This window comes from Eptesicus fuscus, chromosome 23, assembly GCF_027574615.1.
Source record: "Eptesicus fuscus isolate TK198812 chromosome 23, DD_ASM_mEF_20220401, whole genome shotgun sequence".
In the NCBI taxonomy this organism is placed as follows: Eukaryota; Metazoa; Chordata; class Mammalia; order Chiroptera; family Vespertilionidae; genus Eptesicus; species Eptesicus fuscus.
In genome coordinates, this window is record NC_072495.1 from 12,240,370 (window position 1) to 12,255,325 (window position 14,956).

A 14,956-nucleotide genomic window follows, 5' to 3' on the forward strand; every position below is an offset into this window, starting at 1 on the left:
TGGCTCAGTGGTTGAGTGTCGACCTATGAACCAGGAGGTCACAGTTCGATTCCCGGTCAGGACACATGCCAAGGTTGCAGACTCAATCCTGTGCAGTAGGCAGCCTTTGGTGGTTCTCTGTCATTGTTGATATTTCTATTTCTCCCTCTCCCTTCCTCTCTGAAATCAATAAAAAAATTTTTTTAAAAGAAGAAGACCTAGATACCTTCAGGAAGACTCCTGGGCTCTGGTCTCTGTGCTGGCAGCAGCAGGGGTGGATGTGGTACTGGGCCTGAACAAGTGTGTGAGCAGGCAATGGAGTTGCTATTCAGCAAGATGGAGTTGGCTGCGCCATAGGCCCTTCTTCCCTGACCTGGTGGCCCACCAGGTGGCGCTGCTGCACCTGAGCTACAGTGAATGCATCACAGGCTGTGCTGCCCTTGCACACAGTGGCCATGGCTGGTCTGCATGCCATGCCCATGGCCCTGTAGCCTTCGTGGACTGGATGTGCACCTTCCAGAAAAGGCAGACAAGCTGGACTGCCTGCAGGTCGATTCAGCCAAGTACCTCTGCCTCAAGGCCATCACGCTGTTCACACCCAGTGCTGTGGGCCTCTCAGACCCAGTGCACATGGAAAACCTTCAGAAGGCTCAGGTGGTCCTCACCAAGTACATGCAGGCCCAGTACCTGTCCCAGCCCCAGTGCTCTCGGCACCTGTTGCTCTGGCTTCCCACCTTGCGCACTGTCACCGTCTCCCTCATCTCCCTCTGTTCTTCATACATCTGGTGGGTAAGACTCTGATCCGAAACATGCTGCTGTTCGAAAGGATGTACCTTCAGTTGACCCTATAGCACCAGCCAGTGACTGGACAGGACATTGGGGCACCATGGCCTGCTCTGCAGAATTCAAGGAAACACAGCTGCTTGGGCCTCAAGGGGATTCCCCAGACCAAGGACCCAAGCTTCTCTTCTGAGACTCCCATTTTTTTTTTTTTTTAACTGTGAAATGGTTGTCTTTTTTGTTTTTTAAATGATCATGAAAACAATGACTGATCATCCAGGCTCCTGCCTTGTCTTCCCCAGAACCCTAGCCAAGATGGAGAGACTGAAGTTCTAATCCTAGGACAGTCTTACACAATCCTGGGACAGTCTTGACCCTCAGCACTCCAGGAACTCCTGGGAAGGGAGGGTTTGCTTCCCTGGTATGATGGACAGAAGCCTGGCATCTGGACTGGAGGGGCAAGCCATAGCCAGGAAAGATTGATACAGCTCCTCTGGACATGGGATCCATGTTGTACACTACATGATGAATGAATTAAGGCTAATAATAAAGGTGTTTCCTACCTGCAAAAAAATAAAAAAGAAGATAAATGGAAAGATATACCATGTTCATAGATTGGAAGACTTACTATTTTTAAGATATTAATATTCCCCAAATTGACCTATAGATTTAATGCAGTCCCTATCAAAGCCCCAGCTGGCTTTTGTGCAGAAAAGAACAGGTTGTTCCTGAAATGCATGTGGAAATTCAAGAGATCCAGAATAACGAAAACAACCTTACAAAAGAATAAAGTTGAAAGACACTTACTGATTTCAAGCCTTACTAAAAAGATAGAGTAATAAAAAAAAAAGTGTGATGTTGGCATAAGAGTAATCATACACATCAGTGGAATAGAATTGAGAGTCAATAAATAAACCCATAGGCTTATGATCAACTGATTTTTGACGAGAATGCTAAGATCATTCATTGGGGAAAGAATAATTCAACAAATGGTCCTTGAGCAATTGGATAGCCATACGCAAAAGAATGAGATTGGGCCCCGCCTCACATCATGTGCAAAAATTAACTCAAAATGGATCAAAGACCTAAATTTAAGAGCTACAACTAGAATACATTTAGAAAAATTAGAAGTAAATCTTTGCAATTTTGCATTAGGCAGAGCCTCTTAGACATTGGCACCAAAAGCACAAGCAACAAAAGAAAAAAATGGATTTCATCAAGATTAGGAACTTGTGCCTGGCTGGTGTGGCTCAGTGGACTAAGCATTGTCCCATGCACAGTAAGGGCGCCGGTTTCATTCCCAGCTAGGGCACATGCTCCCATTGTGGGTTTAGTTCCCAGTTGGGATGCGTACAAGAGGCAATCGATCGATGTTTCTCTCTTCCCCTCTTTCTAAAATTAAAAAAGCCATAATAATAATTTTTTAAAAAGTTTAGGAACTTGTGCTACAAAGTAAACTGTCAAAAAAGTAAAAAGACAACCCACAAAATGAGAAAAAAATGTTTGTAAATCATGTATTTCAATAAGACATACCTGGACTACATGATAAACCCTTACAACTCAAAAATTAAAAGATAACAAAAAAAAAAAAACACAAAAAGATAAATAACCAAGTTTAAAAATGGGCAAAGTATCTGAATAGATATCTCTCTAAAGAAAATATACAAATGTCCAATAAATATGTTAGTCAGTAGGGAAATGCAAATCAAAACCACAATAAAATAGCACATCATATATCCTATATCTAAGTAGGATAGCTGTAATTAAAAAGTCAGTAAGTGTTTGAGGATTTCACTCCTATGTTTATGCCTAAGTGAAATGAAACATGACCACACAAAAAGTACACAAAGATTCATAGCAAAATAGCCTAAATATAGAAACAGTTAGAATGTCCAAATGCTGGATAAAATGAGGTAGATTCATACATTGAATACAAGGGAGTGAAGCACAGATACATGCTACAACATGGATGAACATTATTTTTTAAGTGAAAGAAGCCAATCATAAAAGGCCACATATTGTATAGTTCCATTTATATGAAATGTCTAGAACAGAAAAATCTAGAAAGGTTAGATGGTTGCCTAGGGCCAGTGGGATAGGGAAGAGACTGCTAATGGATTCAAGCTTTCTTTTTGCAGTTATAAAAATGTTCTAAAATTGGCCCAGCCGGATGTTGGTCAGCAGTTGAGAGTCGACCCAGGAACCAGGAGGTCACTCATGTGATTCCTGGTCAGGGCATATACCCAGGTTGTAAGCTCCATCCCTAGTAGGGGGCGTGCAGGAGGCAGCTGATCATCAAATATTCTCTCATCATTGATGTTTCTGTCTCTCCTCCTCCCTTTCTTTCTGAAATTAATAAATATGTGTATTTTTAAAGAGAATGCCAGTCAATAAATGCAGAAGGAATAATAAAATTTAAAAAATTACGTTTTGCAACCTCTAATGTTGATTTGTGCACTATAATCCATGGATCCATTGTTCACCCTCCTCAGACTAATCCCCTGGGTGGGCTGCCACTACCTACCCACATGGATTCCCTCTTCATCTCACACCTAGACCATGTCTCAATCCGGAGCCCACTCTTAACTCCACCTGGATGCTACCTATCCCACTGGGCTGCTGTAGTTCTCCCCACCCCACAGAGATAATTAGGTCACCTGATCCCACCTAGTAGCTTTTGGACTGGATTTCCTGGAAGGAAAGGATGAGGAGGAGCAACTGTACCCTTGTTTTTAAGTTTAAAGAAACATGTATTACAGCATAGTGATATGTTCAGTTGTCTTTCCTAGTGAAGGAATGCTAATTCCAATTTTTAATTTTTCTTTCTTCCTTAATATTGCCACTTTGAACACTGTCATTTTATTAACAAGATTATTAATTTAATATTTTAGCCTGGTAACTTTTACCCTGATTTTTATTTTTAAGAGCTTGTTAATAATTCCATTATTGTGAAAATACAGTAAACCCTCACTTAATGTCATTGATGGTTTCTTCAAATTTATGCAAAATGACATGTAATGAAACCAGTTTTACCATAGTCTAATTGATATAAGCAAGAGTTAAATTTCTTATCAACATTATAACAAAATGATGTTATTCAAGGACCTGCTGAAATAGAATGTCTGCCAATTAATTCACCCCAGTTGTTACACTTGTTAAAACATTTAAAGTAAGGCATTTGTTCATCAAATGTTGAGAGCTCACTATGTATAAGACACTTGGGAATAAAAAGTAAGTCAAGTATTGCCTTTTTCTAGCAACTTACATTCTTTTTTGGGAGACAGGGATATGCACAACTATCATGGATTATGGTTGTGTACTTAAATAAACGTCTAACAAAATATTAGAAGAGTTCAGAAAAGTGAGCAATTCTTGGAAGTGGTGCTGACTCCTGGGAAACTTCTCAGAAGAGTAACTTTCAAGCTGGGTATTTAGGGTAGGAATGGCATAGGTAGGGCACACAGTTGAAAGGGCATCGTATGGTCAGTATGGTCTGGAGTAAATAGAAGCAGGTCTGAGACAAAGATGGCTGTGGGAGAGATGAGATAAAGACAGTGAATGGCCTTGAAAGTCATGCTTAAAGAATATGGGCTTCATTCAGTAGGCAAAGTTAAAAGGTTTTTGAGCCAGAGGTGACTTACATTTTGGAAATGACACTTAGGTAAGATTTAGAGGATGAATTAGATTGCATGCAGGGAGACTAGCTTTTGCTAAGTCCAGAGGAGTGTGGTGACACTTATAACCTCATTGGTCTGTGAATTTCTTTTCTGGTTTTAAGAAAACCTATCTGGGATTTGTTTTGTGATTCAACAGACCCACAGAAAGCTGTGTATCAAGTCTAGATCCATCCAGTCTGTGTGATGCTAGCGTAGTATCTGTGGTCATGATCTCAGACTTATGCTAGTTTTTTGCTGCTGACAAGATGCAGTATTTCTCCTCTGCACAATTCAGAATGTGGCTTCAGGTATCCATTTACACTACAGAAAGCAGGCTGAGTTAGAAGATAAAGTGTTAGCTCTAAAAAAGAGAAACGATGGGTCACAGATGTATTAAGAAGTTCGAGCCACACATAATTGAAATGGGTCGGTGGTAGTCCAGCATGGTAGGTGAGGGCTCTGAATAGCATAGAGGACTCCTTCATATGTAAGAAGAAATCAATCATTCATTGCTTCTCTAAGTTGGAAATCATGCCAAATGGGATCATGTTGCTAGTGAACCTCGTGGGTACAAGTACTGAGGTGGCTTCCTGCAATTTGTTTCACAGGTATTGGTAGAAAAGGCTCTAAAAGAAACTAATAGGGTGCAGCAGGTACATGAAAGTCTCAAAAGAAGTCAAGCCAAAGTTAAAACTTATGATCCCCCTTAAACACTTATGGCCATATATCAATCAACTAGATACTTGTGAGAATGAAATAAGAATGAGTATGTAGAATTCCCAGCAAAGTACCTGCCACGTAGTAACTACTTATTACTGACATTATTGCTATTGTCTTTTTTATTTTATGATATTTTAATATTAAATTGGTTAGAATCTCTAAGGTGTCCATTTTTTTTTTCTCTCTCTCTTAGATCTGTGATTTTGGCTTGGCCCGCGTTGCAGATCCAGACCATGATCACACAGGGTTCTTGACAGAGTATGTAGCCACACGTTGGTACAGGGCTCCAGAGATTATGTTGAATTCCAAGGTAAGGAGCAAGTTTGCATATAAAGAAAATAAGCCTCCCTCTCAGTATACCTGTTTCCACTTGGGTTCAGTCTTGGCCTCTTTGGGCAGAACCAAGGTGCTATCATAATCTGTTCAGCATTGAACTCTGGGCCCTGGATTTTGGCCTCAGCTGGAGTAGTGCTGACATGTTACAGAGTTGGAGAGTGTGCCTCTCTGGTCACTGTTACAATAAATGGTCTTTGTCCTTGCCCAGCTCTACTGATGTTCCACCTGTGGCAGCTTTTTTTTTGTTGTTGTTGTTAATCCTCACCTGAGGATATTTTTCCATTGACTTTTAGGGAGAGTGGAAGAGAGAGAGAAAGACAGAAACATTGATGTGAGAGAAACAAATTGATTGGTTGCCTCCTGCATGAGCCCCAACCAGGGCCCAGGCCGGGGAGGAGCCTGCAATCAAGGTATGTGCCCTTGACTGGAATCGAACCCAGGACCCTTCAATCCACAGGCCGATGCTCTATCCACTGAGCCAAACCGGCTAGGGCTGTGACAGCTTTTACACCTGCTGCTGCCACTGCTGGATGTAGGCTGGGTTGGTGTTAGAGGTTATCAGATTTAGCTGATAAAAAAGAATGACTCTCGCCGAGACCGGTTTGGCTCAGTGGATAGAGCGTCGGCCTGAAAGGTCCCAGGTTCGATTCTGGTCAAGGGCATGTGCCTTGGTTGTGGGCACATCCCCAGTGGGGGGTGTGCAGGAGGCAGCTGATCAATGTTTCTAACTCTCTGTCCCTCTCTCTTCCTCTCTGTAAAAAAACAATAATTAAAAAAAAAAAAAAAAGAATGACTCGCCCTGGCTGGTTTGGCTCAGTGGATGGAGGGTCAGCTTGCGGACTGAAGGGTCCTGGGTTTGATTCCTGTCAGGGGCACATGCCTGGGTTGTGGGCTGGATCCCCCGTAGGGGGCGTGCAGGAGGCAGCCAGTCAATGATTCTCTCTTGTCATTGATGTTTCTATCTCTCCCCCTTACTCTCTGAAATCAATAAAAAATATATTTATAAAAAAAAAAAAAAAAAAGAATGACTCCTCAGCAAAATTATTATATAATTTGGAGAAAACATAGGTGTGGAAAGAATAAGAACTGCTATGGATTCTTTAAAATTATATGATAATCCTGTTTCCAAATGACATGTGTTCCTCTGATCTCCAAGTGGCTGTGAAAATGCATCCAGTTCGCAGGCAAACTCTTCTTATAAGTCTGAATCTTGGTCAGAAAAAAATAATTGAATAAATACATAAAAGCAAGAAAAAGGGAAGTATGATACCTTTGTTAGGCTTATGAAACAGGTGGCAAGCATTGAGAGCTTCTGTGGAGATTGAGATTCACGGGGTAGCGGGGGTTGTGGGGTTTTGGGATTTTTTTATTGATTTCAGAGAGCGGAAAGGAGAGGGAGAGAGGGATAGAAACATCAATGATGAGAGAATCACTGATCGGCTGTCTCCTGCATGCCTCCTATTGGGGGATTGAGCCCACAACCTGGGCATTTGCCCTGACTGGTAATCGAACCGTTGACCTCCTGGTTCATGGCAATGCTCAACCACTGAGCCACACTGGCCGGGCTTAAAAAGCTTGACTTTTTAAAAAATGATTTGCAAAATGGATAAAAATATTCTGGAAGTATAATAGTGCCCCTTCTTTTGAGTTAGTTTCCAGGTTTCCAAAATGAGTTAATAGTCTACAAATGTTCTAAACTAATAGGTGTGATTGCTTTTTCTTACTTCTAGCTTCAATTTCTAAGGATGCTAATTTTTTCTCTCAAATTATTTGAAAAGAATGAAGTATACTTTGGAAATTCTTATTTCATAATAACACAATCAACTTTGAAGATCAATAAGATTAAGTAGTCTTGGTGGTTCAACATCCTTTAAGAAAACAAAATTATTATTGGTTTCTCTGTCTTTTTTATTTATTTTTGAATTATAGAGCCAAAGGAGAGGCTAGAAGATCTCATTTTGTCTTGTAACGCCAGATAACATTTCCTATCTTTTCTCCCTTTCTATTGCAGGGCTATACCAAGTCCATTGATATTTGGTCTGTAGGCTGCATTCTGGCAGAGATGCTCTCCAACAGGCCCATCTTCCCAGGGAAGCATTACCTTGACCAGCTGAACCACATTCTGGGTAAGAGCTCATTAGGGACTAGATTTATTCATTTCATCAGTTTATATCAGAGTCATTTCATTAAATTAAGAATTTTAACAGCTCTTTAACCTATGACAAACATGAGTTTTTAATGGTCCTTGATTCAAAATGATAAGGATCCTTGTAAAAAAACGTGTTAATAAGAAAGGTAAGCATTGGCAGGTGGTGTGAGAAGACATTCATTATCAAGGCCCATTCTGCCCTACAGCTGATGGTGTGTGGTCAGTTTACTTTGGTGTTGATAATTAACAGGTAATTATTTTATCTAATAGGTATTCTTGGATCCCCATCACAGGAAGACCTGAACTGCATAATCAATCTAAAAGCTAGAAACTATTTGCTTTCTCTCCCACACAAAAATAAGGTGCCATGGAACAGGCTGTTCCCAAATGCTGATTCCAAAGGTAAATATTGTTTTGTTGATTATTTTTCTTAGGTTTAGTTCTTGTTTTTGTGTTTGTTTTATTTGTTAAATCATTAGGTCACTAGCCTGTAAAGTTAGCCTATGGCTACTGGGTAATGCCTATTTGTTGCTCTCAGGCTTCCCTCCTGTTTGTTTTCTTACTCTTTCCTATAGACATGTTTTATATAAGAATATTTGTAAGGCTTTTTTTTTTTTTTTAGCTGATTTTCCTTATGTTAAGGTTATAAACTTCTGAGATTGGTCTGCTCAGATAATAATTGACACCACTAAAATTCAGAAAATTAATGTTGAAATGCAGGTTTTGGATTAATACAATGAAGCAGGGAAAGACTATAAATACAATAAAGTGGAGATAGGAAGTTGTCAATGCTAGAGTAAACAGTACAGCATCTTGTGTTAAGAGCACAGGCTTTGCAGCCTATGGGTTCAATCCATAGCTCAGCAACTTAACTAGCTATCTGAACTTTGGACAACTACTTAACCTCTCTGGGATTCAGTATTCCCATTTATAAAATAGGATTAGTAATAGTACCTGTATTATATTAGTAATAGGGTTGTGCAAATTGCTAGACCACTGGCATTTGTAGGTCTAAATTCTGAGATCTCAAGACTGAAACTTTTTTATTTATGTATCTTGGATGTCTTTCCAAATCTGTAGTTATAATTACACTAGAGGCCCGGTGCACGAAATTCGTGCATGGGGGGGGGGAGGATGTCCCTCAGCCCAGCCTGCACCCTCTCCAATCTGGGACCCCTCGAGGGATGTCCGACTGCCCTACCGGGATCAGGCCTAAACTGGCAGTTGGACATCCCTCTCACAATCCAGGACTGCTGGCTCCCAGCTGCTCGCCTGCCTGCCTTCCTGATTGCCCCAACCGCTTATGCCTGCCAGCGTGATCACCCCCTACTCCCCTGCCAGCCTGATTGATGCCTAACTGCTCCTCTGCCAGCCTGTTTGCCCATAACTACCGTCCCCTGCAGGCCTGGTCACCCCTAACTGCCCTCCCCTGCAGGCCTGGTCCCCCTCAACTGCCCTCCCCTGCAGGCCTGGTCCCCCTCAACTGCCCTCCCTTGCAGGCCTGGTCCCTCCCAACTGCCCTCCCCTGCTGGCCTGATCGCCCACAACTGCCCTCCCTTGCAGGCCTGGTCCCTCCCAACTGCCCTCCCCTGATGGCCATCTTGTGTCCACATGGGGGCAGTCATCTTTGACCACATGGGGGCAGCCATCTTGTGAGTTGGAGTGACGGTCAATTTGCATGTTATTCTTTTATTAGATAGGATAGAGGCCTGGTGCATGGGTGGGGGCCAGCTGGTTTGCCCTGAAGGGTGTCCCAGATCAGGGTGGGGGTTCCCTTGGGACATGGGGCGGCCTGAGCGAGGGGCCTGTGGTGGTTTGCAGGCTTGCCACACCCCCCAGCGACCCAAGAGGAAGCCCTGGTATCTGGGATTTATTTATCTTCTATAATTGAAACTTTGTAGCCTTGAGCGGAGGCCAAGGCAGGCCAGGGCAGGTGGAAAAATTGGCTTCCTCCATTGCCGGGGAAACCCAACCCTCCTGCTCTCTCCGTGGCTGCAGCCATCTTGGTTGGATTAATTTGCATACTCTCTCCTGATTGGCCGGTGGGTGTGGCTTGTGGGTATAGTGGAGTTACGGTCAATTTGCATATTGCTCTTTTATTAGATAGGACTAGAGGCCCAGTGCATGAAAATTCATGCACTGGACAGGGGGGTTCCATCAGCCTGGCCTGCCCCCTCTCACAGTGCGGGAGCTCTCAGGGATGGGAGGTGACCCAGCGATCAGGGGGAGGCGACGCCCCCATCACACCTCTGCTGCTGCCACTGCCGGCAGCGCAAGTCTCAGCCAGCCCTGGGCGGCTAGGCAGCCGCCATCTGAGGCTTGCCTGTGCCTCGGGCCGGCCCTGGGGGGCTGGGGGACTCAGGGGACTGGGGGACTCCGGAGGCAGGTGCGCAGAGCACCTGGGGCAGGCCCGGCTGTGCCGTGCGCCTGCTGCCCTGGTGGGGCTGAGGGGACTGGACGCCACCATCTTTGAGGGTGTGGCATTCAGTTAGCATAGTCCCTCCTTATTGGCTGTAGGCGCCATCTTTGTGAGGGTGTGACAGTCAATTAGCATATTCCCTCTTTATTAAATAGGAATGACCCATGTCTTTAGCCAGTTACATATTGGACATTGAAATTTACATCAGTATCTATTGCTGCATAACAAACCACTCCACACCACAACTTGGGGCCTTAAGACAACCACCACATATCTACACTAATAAAAGAGAAATATGCAAATTGACCATACCTTCATGATGCCCACCAGCCAATCAGGAGTGAGTATGCAAATTAACCCAACAAAGATGACGGGTTAATTTGCGTAGGTAGGCACCGAGTGGCTGGCAGCGGGGAGGATGCATGCGTTCCGTACCGCCCTAGCACCTCCGGGCCTCTGGGCAGCATGGGAAGGCGGAAAGGTGGCTCCAGGCCTGAGTGAAGGCAGAAAGGCAGCTCTGGCTGGAGCAAAGGCGGTGCTGGCAGCCAGGGAAAGGAAGGCCCATTCTTGCACGAATCTTCGTGCATCGGGCCTCTAGTATGTTTATAAGACCATTTGGCTGGGCGTACACACGTGGGTGGGTCTGCCCTCTTCACCTCAACTTGCATAGTCTAAGGTGGCCTTATAACATCTTGCATTTGGTTCGCCTCTCATCCTATAGTAGACCGGAGTGGGCTCTTCATGATGGTGGAAATATTCTAAAGGAGCCAGAGCAGAAGCTGTAAGGTTTCTCAAGGTCAGGTCTCAGAAGAGCAGACACTTCTGTACAGTATAATGGTCAGAGCAAATCACAAGGTTACCACAGATTCAAGGGATGAGGAAATAAATCTACCTATTGATGGGAGGGGCTATAAATAATTTGTGGCCATATTTAATCTGCCTACAGATTGTTTCTAGTTTTTTTACTATAACATACATACATTTGTTTATCTAATAAATAGATCTAAGTGCCTATTTGTGCCATCAAGGGTTCTAAGGCCTTGGACATAAAACAGCAGTAAGACAGATTAAGAGTCTAGATTTATATGAAAATGACATAAAGAAATGAATGGAAGCTCTCAGGGAACTCAAGAAATTAAAACTTTTCCAGCTGAAACATTAGCACTTTTAAGTCTAGTTAATGATAGTTCACAAAAAGGAAATGTGAAATGTCTCATAAATATAGAGAAATGAAAGGTACTCATTTTTATTCATTATGTGAGATATGAACATTGAAAAGTCATTAATTCGGGGTTTGTGGGGAGCACTAGGCTCCACCCTTTGGGACTAGATTCGGCCCTTAGGCCTTGGCTGGGCTTTTATGGGCTAAACTTCACCTTTCCGGGCTAGGCTCTGCCCTTCCGGACTGGGTTTGGCTGTTCGGGCCTAGGTTCGCTCTTCTGGCCTAGGCTAGGCTAGGCTCTTCTCTTTGGAGCTAGGCTGGGCTCTTCAGGACGAGACTCCTCCCTGCAGCCTGGGCTGGGCCCTTTGGGACTAGGCTAGGCTCTCCGGAAATAGGGTCAGTCCTTCAGGACTAGCTTAGGCACAAAAAGAAAAAGAAAATTATTTGAAGTCAAAGCAGTTGCCACCCCTAGCTTGTTACTATCATGGTGATCTATGAGGCCAACTCATGGCCCAGCATAACCGCCCTCTGATCTGAGGAAGATGCATACTAATGGGTCAGATTACATGGCCTAACTTAATTGTTGTTAATCTTCATTAGTGGGGAGGAAATAGTGGACAGAGAGCCTCAAGAGTTTCTTGTCCCCATACCAGACAATGAATGCCAGCCTTGGTGGGGTCAAGTCCAGTATCTAGAGGCCTTGTCCCCTCTCTTCAGCACCATCTCCATCATGGAGATGCTTTTCCATAATTCCTCCTCCACCTTTCATGAAAAAAGTCTTTCATATGTCCCTTGATAGCCCTATCCCTCCCTTATCTCTGTTTTTTTTAAGCTTGGCTCACACTTTATTTTCAGGATCCCAATGCCAACAAATCACTTTAATTTCTATGTCAACTTGCTGCACACATGTTTATGGAGAAAATAACCCACAAGTTGGTGGTAATTGGGTGGGGAAATGGCCTCCACTAACAGTCAGCTCAGGCACCTGTGCTGGCCTCTGTGGAACTTGGGCTGTGAAGCAAGTCAGCCTCGCAGCTTCCCAGCTCCAGAGCCTGGCCTTGGGAGTCCAATTGCTTTACCAGAGAAAAAGTCATAAATTTGGGGAAATAAAGCTTTTAGTAGGAACAACTGGAGCAGAATATCTAACGGACATTATATCACAATAAGGCAGGCCTGGGGTGTAGTAGGAATTAGGTATGGGAAGATAAGGGGCTCAATGAGGTAAGGAAGAAAGCCTTTGATGAACCCAACTCAAATTGGGAAGCAATAGTAGAATACCCAGGTCAGACGAATCTGTCTTGAAATCAGCTTGTCTATTTTTTTGCTTCTGTGTAACACTACCTATACTTCAGCACAACCAGCCAGTATTCCCCACTATCCCAGGAGGTTATTGCAGAGGGGGATCTCCTGGGATCACAAGAAACCATCTGGTCTAAGAGATTAGCTTTTCATGTGAGCAAATGAAGGCCCACAGAGATGAAGTGATTATATGCAACAGAGCTATTCTGTGGCAAACATGAAGCTGGAATCTTTAAGTTTAGTGCTCTTCCCTTTAATAAATGTAACCACTCACCTTTTCCATCTACTGAGCCATTTACCCACCCATCTGTCCATCCCTCCATCCAACAATCCTTTCCTAAACTTGAAAAGCTAGAATTCTGTGCTGGGGGGCGGGGGTGGGCTGAGAGAAATCAGTGGGGGGGAAAGGAGACAGATATATGTAATACTTTCAACAATAAATAAATTTTTTTTAAAAAGCTAGAGTTCTGAACCAGGATTTCTGGTTGGATGGTTGTTATTATATAGCTGGCACTAAATTACGTTCATAATCTCCTAGCCACTTAAAGAATGTGAGCCCAGGACACCTCCCCAAAGCACCTTTGACCCATCAAAGGATGAATGGATAAACAAAATGTAGTATTCACCTACAATATAATACTAAGGCATAAAAAAGAATGAAGTACTGATACATGTGATAGCATGGATTAACCTTGAAAACATGTTATATGAAAGAAGCCAAACATGAAAGATCACATATTACATGAATAAATTTATATGAAATATCCAGAATAGGTCAATCCATAGAAATAGGATGCAGAATGGTGGTTGCCAGGGGCTGGGGGGTGGAGAGAGTGGGAGTGGCTGTTGAATGGGCACAGGGTGTTCTTTTGGGGATAATAAAACACAGTTTGGGCCCTAGCCAGTTTGGCTCAGTGGACAGAGCGTCGGACTGCAGACTGAAGGTCCTGGGTTCGATTCCGGTCATACCTCAGTTGCAGGCTCCAGGGCGAGTGCAGGAGGCAACCAATTGATGTTTCTCTCACATCAGTATTTCTCTCTGTCTTTCCCTCTCTCTTCCACTCTCTCTAAAAATCAATGGAAAAATGCCCTCGGGTGAGGATTAAAAAAAGTGTTGAAAAACAAATAGATAAATAATAAAATAATTAAAAAAAAAAAAACAAGACACAGTTTGGAACTTGATATATCAGGTAATTGCATAACATTGTGAATGCACTGAATGCCAATGAGATGTATGCTTTAAGATGGCAAATTTTATGTTATGTGAATTAAACCTCTAACCAAAAAAAGGACTTTATATTTCCTTCCTGCCCTGGACTGGAAAAGGGAGCTCTATGTGACTGCTTCTGGGCCTCACAAACAGGGGGGCTCTCTTACGGAAGAGCTCCCTAAAACCAAAAGGGCCTGCCTCTAGGGAGCCTGATACCTGTGGCCCAGGCCCCAGCGGGGGTTTGGTAGGCTTCCCAGCTGGGCCCCTCCATAGCCTCACCAGATGCAGGGCTGCAGTGAGCTAAGTGAGGAGGGGCCACAAACCTTGAATTTAAAACAAAAATCTGAATTTTAAAGCTCTCAACAGATTTAGTTACTATTTTTAATAGACTTTTATCTCTTATGCATTCAATTATTATCATTATCACCAGCACATGGAAATTGTGCCTGTTTAAAATGTCAAGTTTATTAGACATGCACTCAAAGGTTAATTTTGTTGTTTTGTTCTCTACTTCCGCTTCCTTTATATTTATTTCTTGGTTTGCGTGCATGGTTAGTCTAAACACAGGGACTAATTTTTCTCCACTGGTTTTAAAATACTTGAATGAATTCTGCAGAGACTTGTTATTGGAATGAGCGCAAGAGGGGATACTACTCCCCTGCAGATGGAGGGGACGGATACCCTTGGTTCCTGCTGGGTCAGCCTCTGCGAGAACAATTCTCTTCTCTCTGGTCCATAGAAACTGCAGAGCTCTTTGTCTGGGAATCTGAGGTTCCATGTTCTTTTTGTTTCCCTTCCCCTGACAAATGGTCTCCACAGAGTTCAAATGGGTCATCATTGACCTTGGGCCCCCAAATAGGCGCTCTGCTTCATGCACACTCACCCACTTTGATTGGTGCCTTTCTCCTTATTCTCTGCCTGTCTTGAGACGGAGTTTAAAGAAAAGAAAAAAGCAGAAAGTAAAGAGACTCAAGAAATGCTCTTCTTTTCTTGCTTTGGCCTAATTTGCAGAGGGTACATTATATACTCCCAGGCCAGAGGATCAGCCAGCTCATGCAGCTGTCACACCTATAACTGCTTCACCTGCCAGGGACAGAAAGACCTGTGAGTGCACCAGGCACCTTCCTTTTTAAGCCCTTAAATCCACCCACTGCAGGGTTAATACTTCTGATGTCCACTCTGCAACCTGCATGGGCCATACAACCCTTAGTGCATTGATGTTGTTTTTTTTGTTTTGTTTTGTTTT

General features: G+C 43.3%; 1 protein-coding gene across 3 annotated transcripts in view; it reads left to right on the forward strand.

Moving 5' to 3' along the window:
• MAPK1 (mitogen-activated protein kinase 1) overlaps nucleotides 1-14,956 on the forward strand; it is an 86,616-nt gene that overhangs the window by 41,339 nt on the left and 30,321 nt on the right. For all 3 annotated transcript variants that reach the window (XM_054712691.1, XM_008142643.3, XM_028147068.2), the window contains exons 4-6: nucleotides 5,329-5,445; nucleotides 7,483-7,597; nucleotides 7,891-8,022. In XM_054712691.1, the coding sequence (XP_054568666.1) occupies nucleotides 5,329-5,445; nucleotides 7,483-7,597; nucleotides 7,891-8,022 (364 nt within the window). The remainder of the gene's footprint in view (nucleotides 1-5,328; nucleotides 5,446-7,482; nucleotides 7,598-7,890; nucleotides 8,023-14,956) is intronic.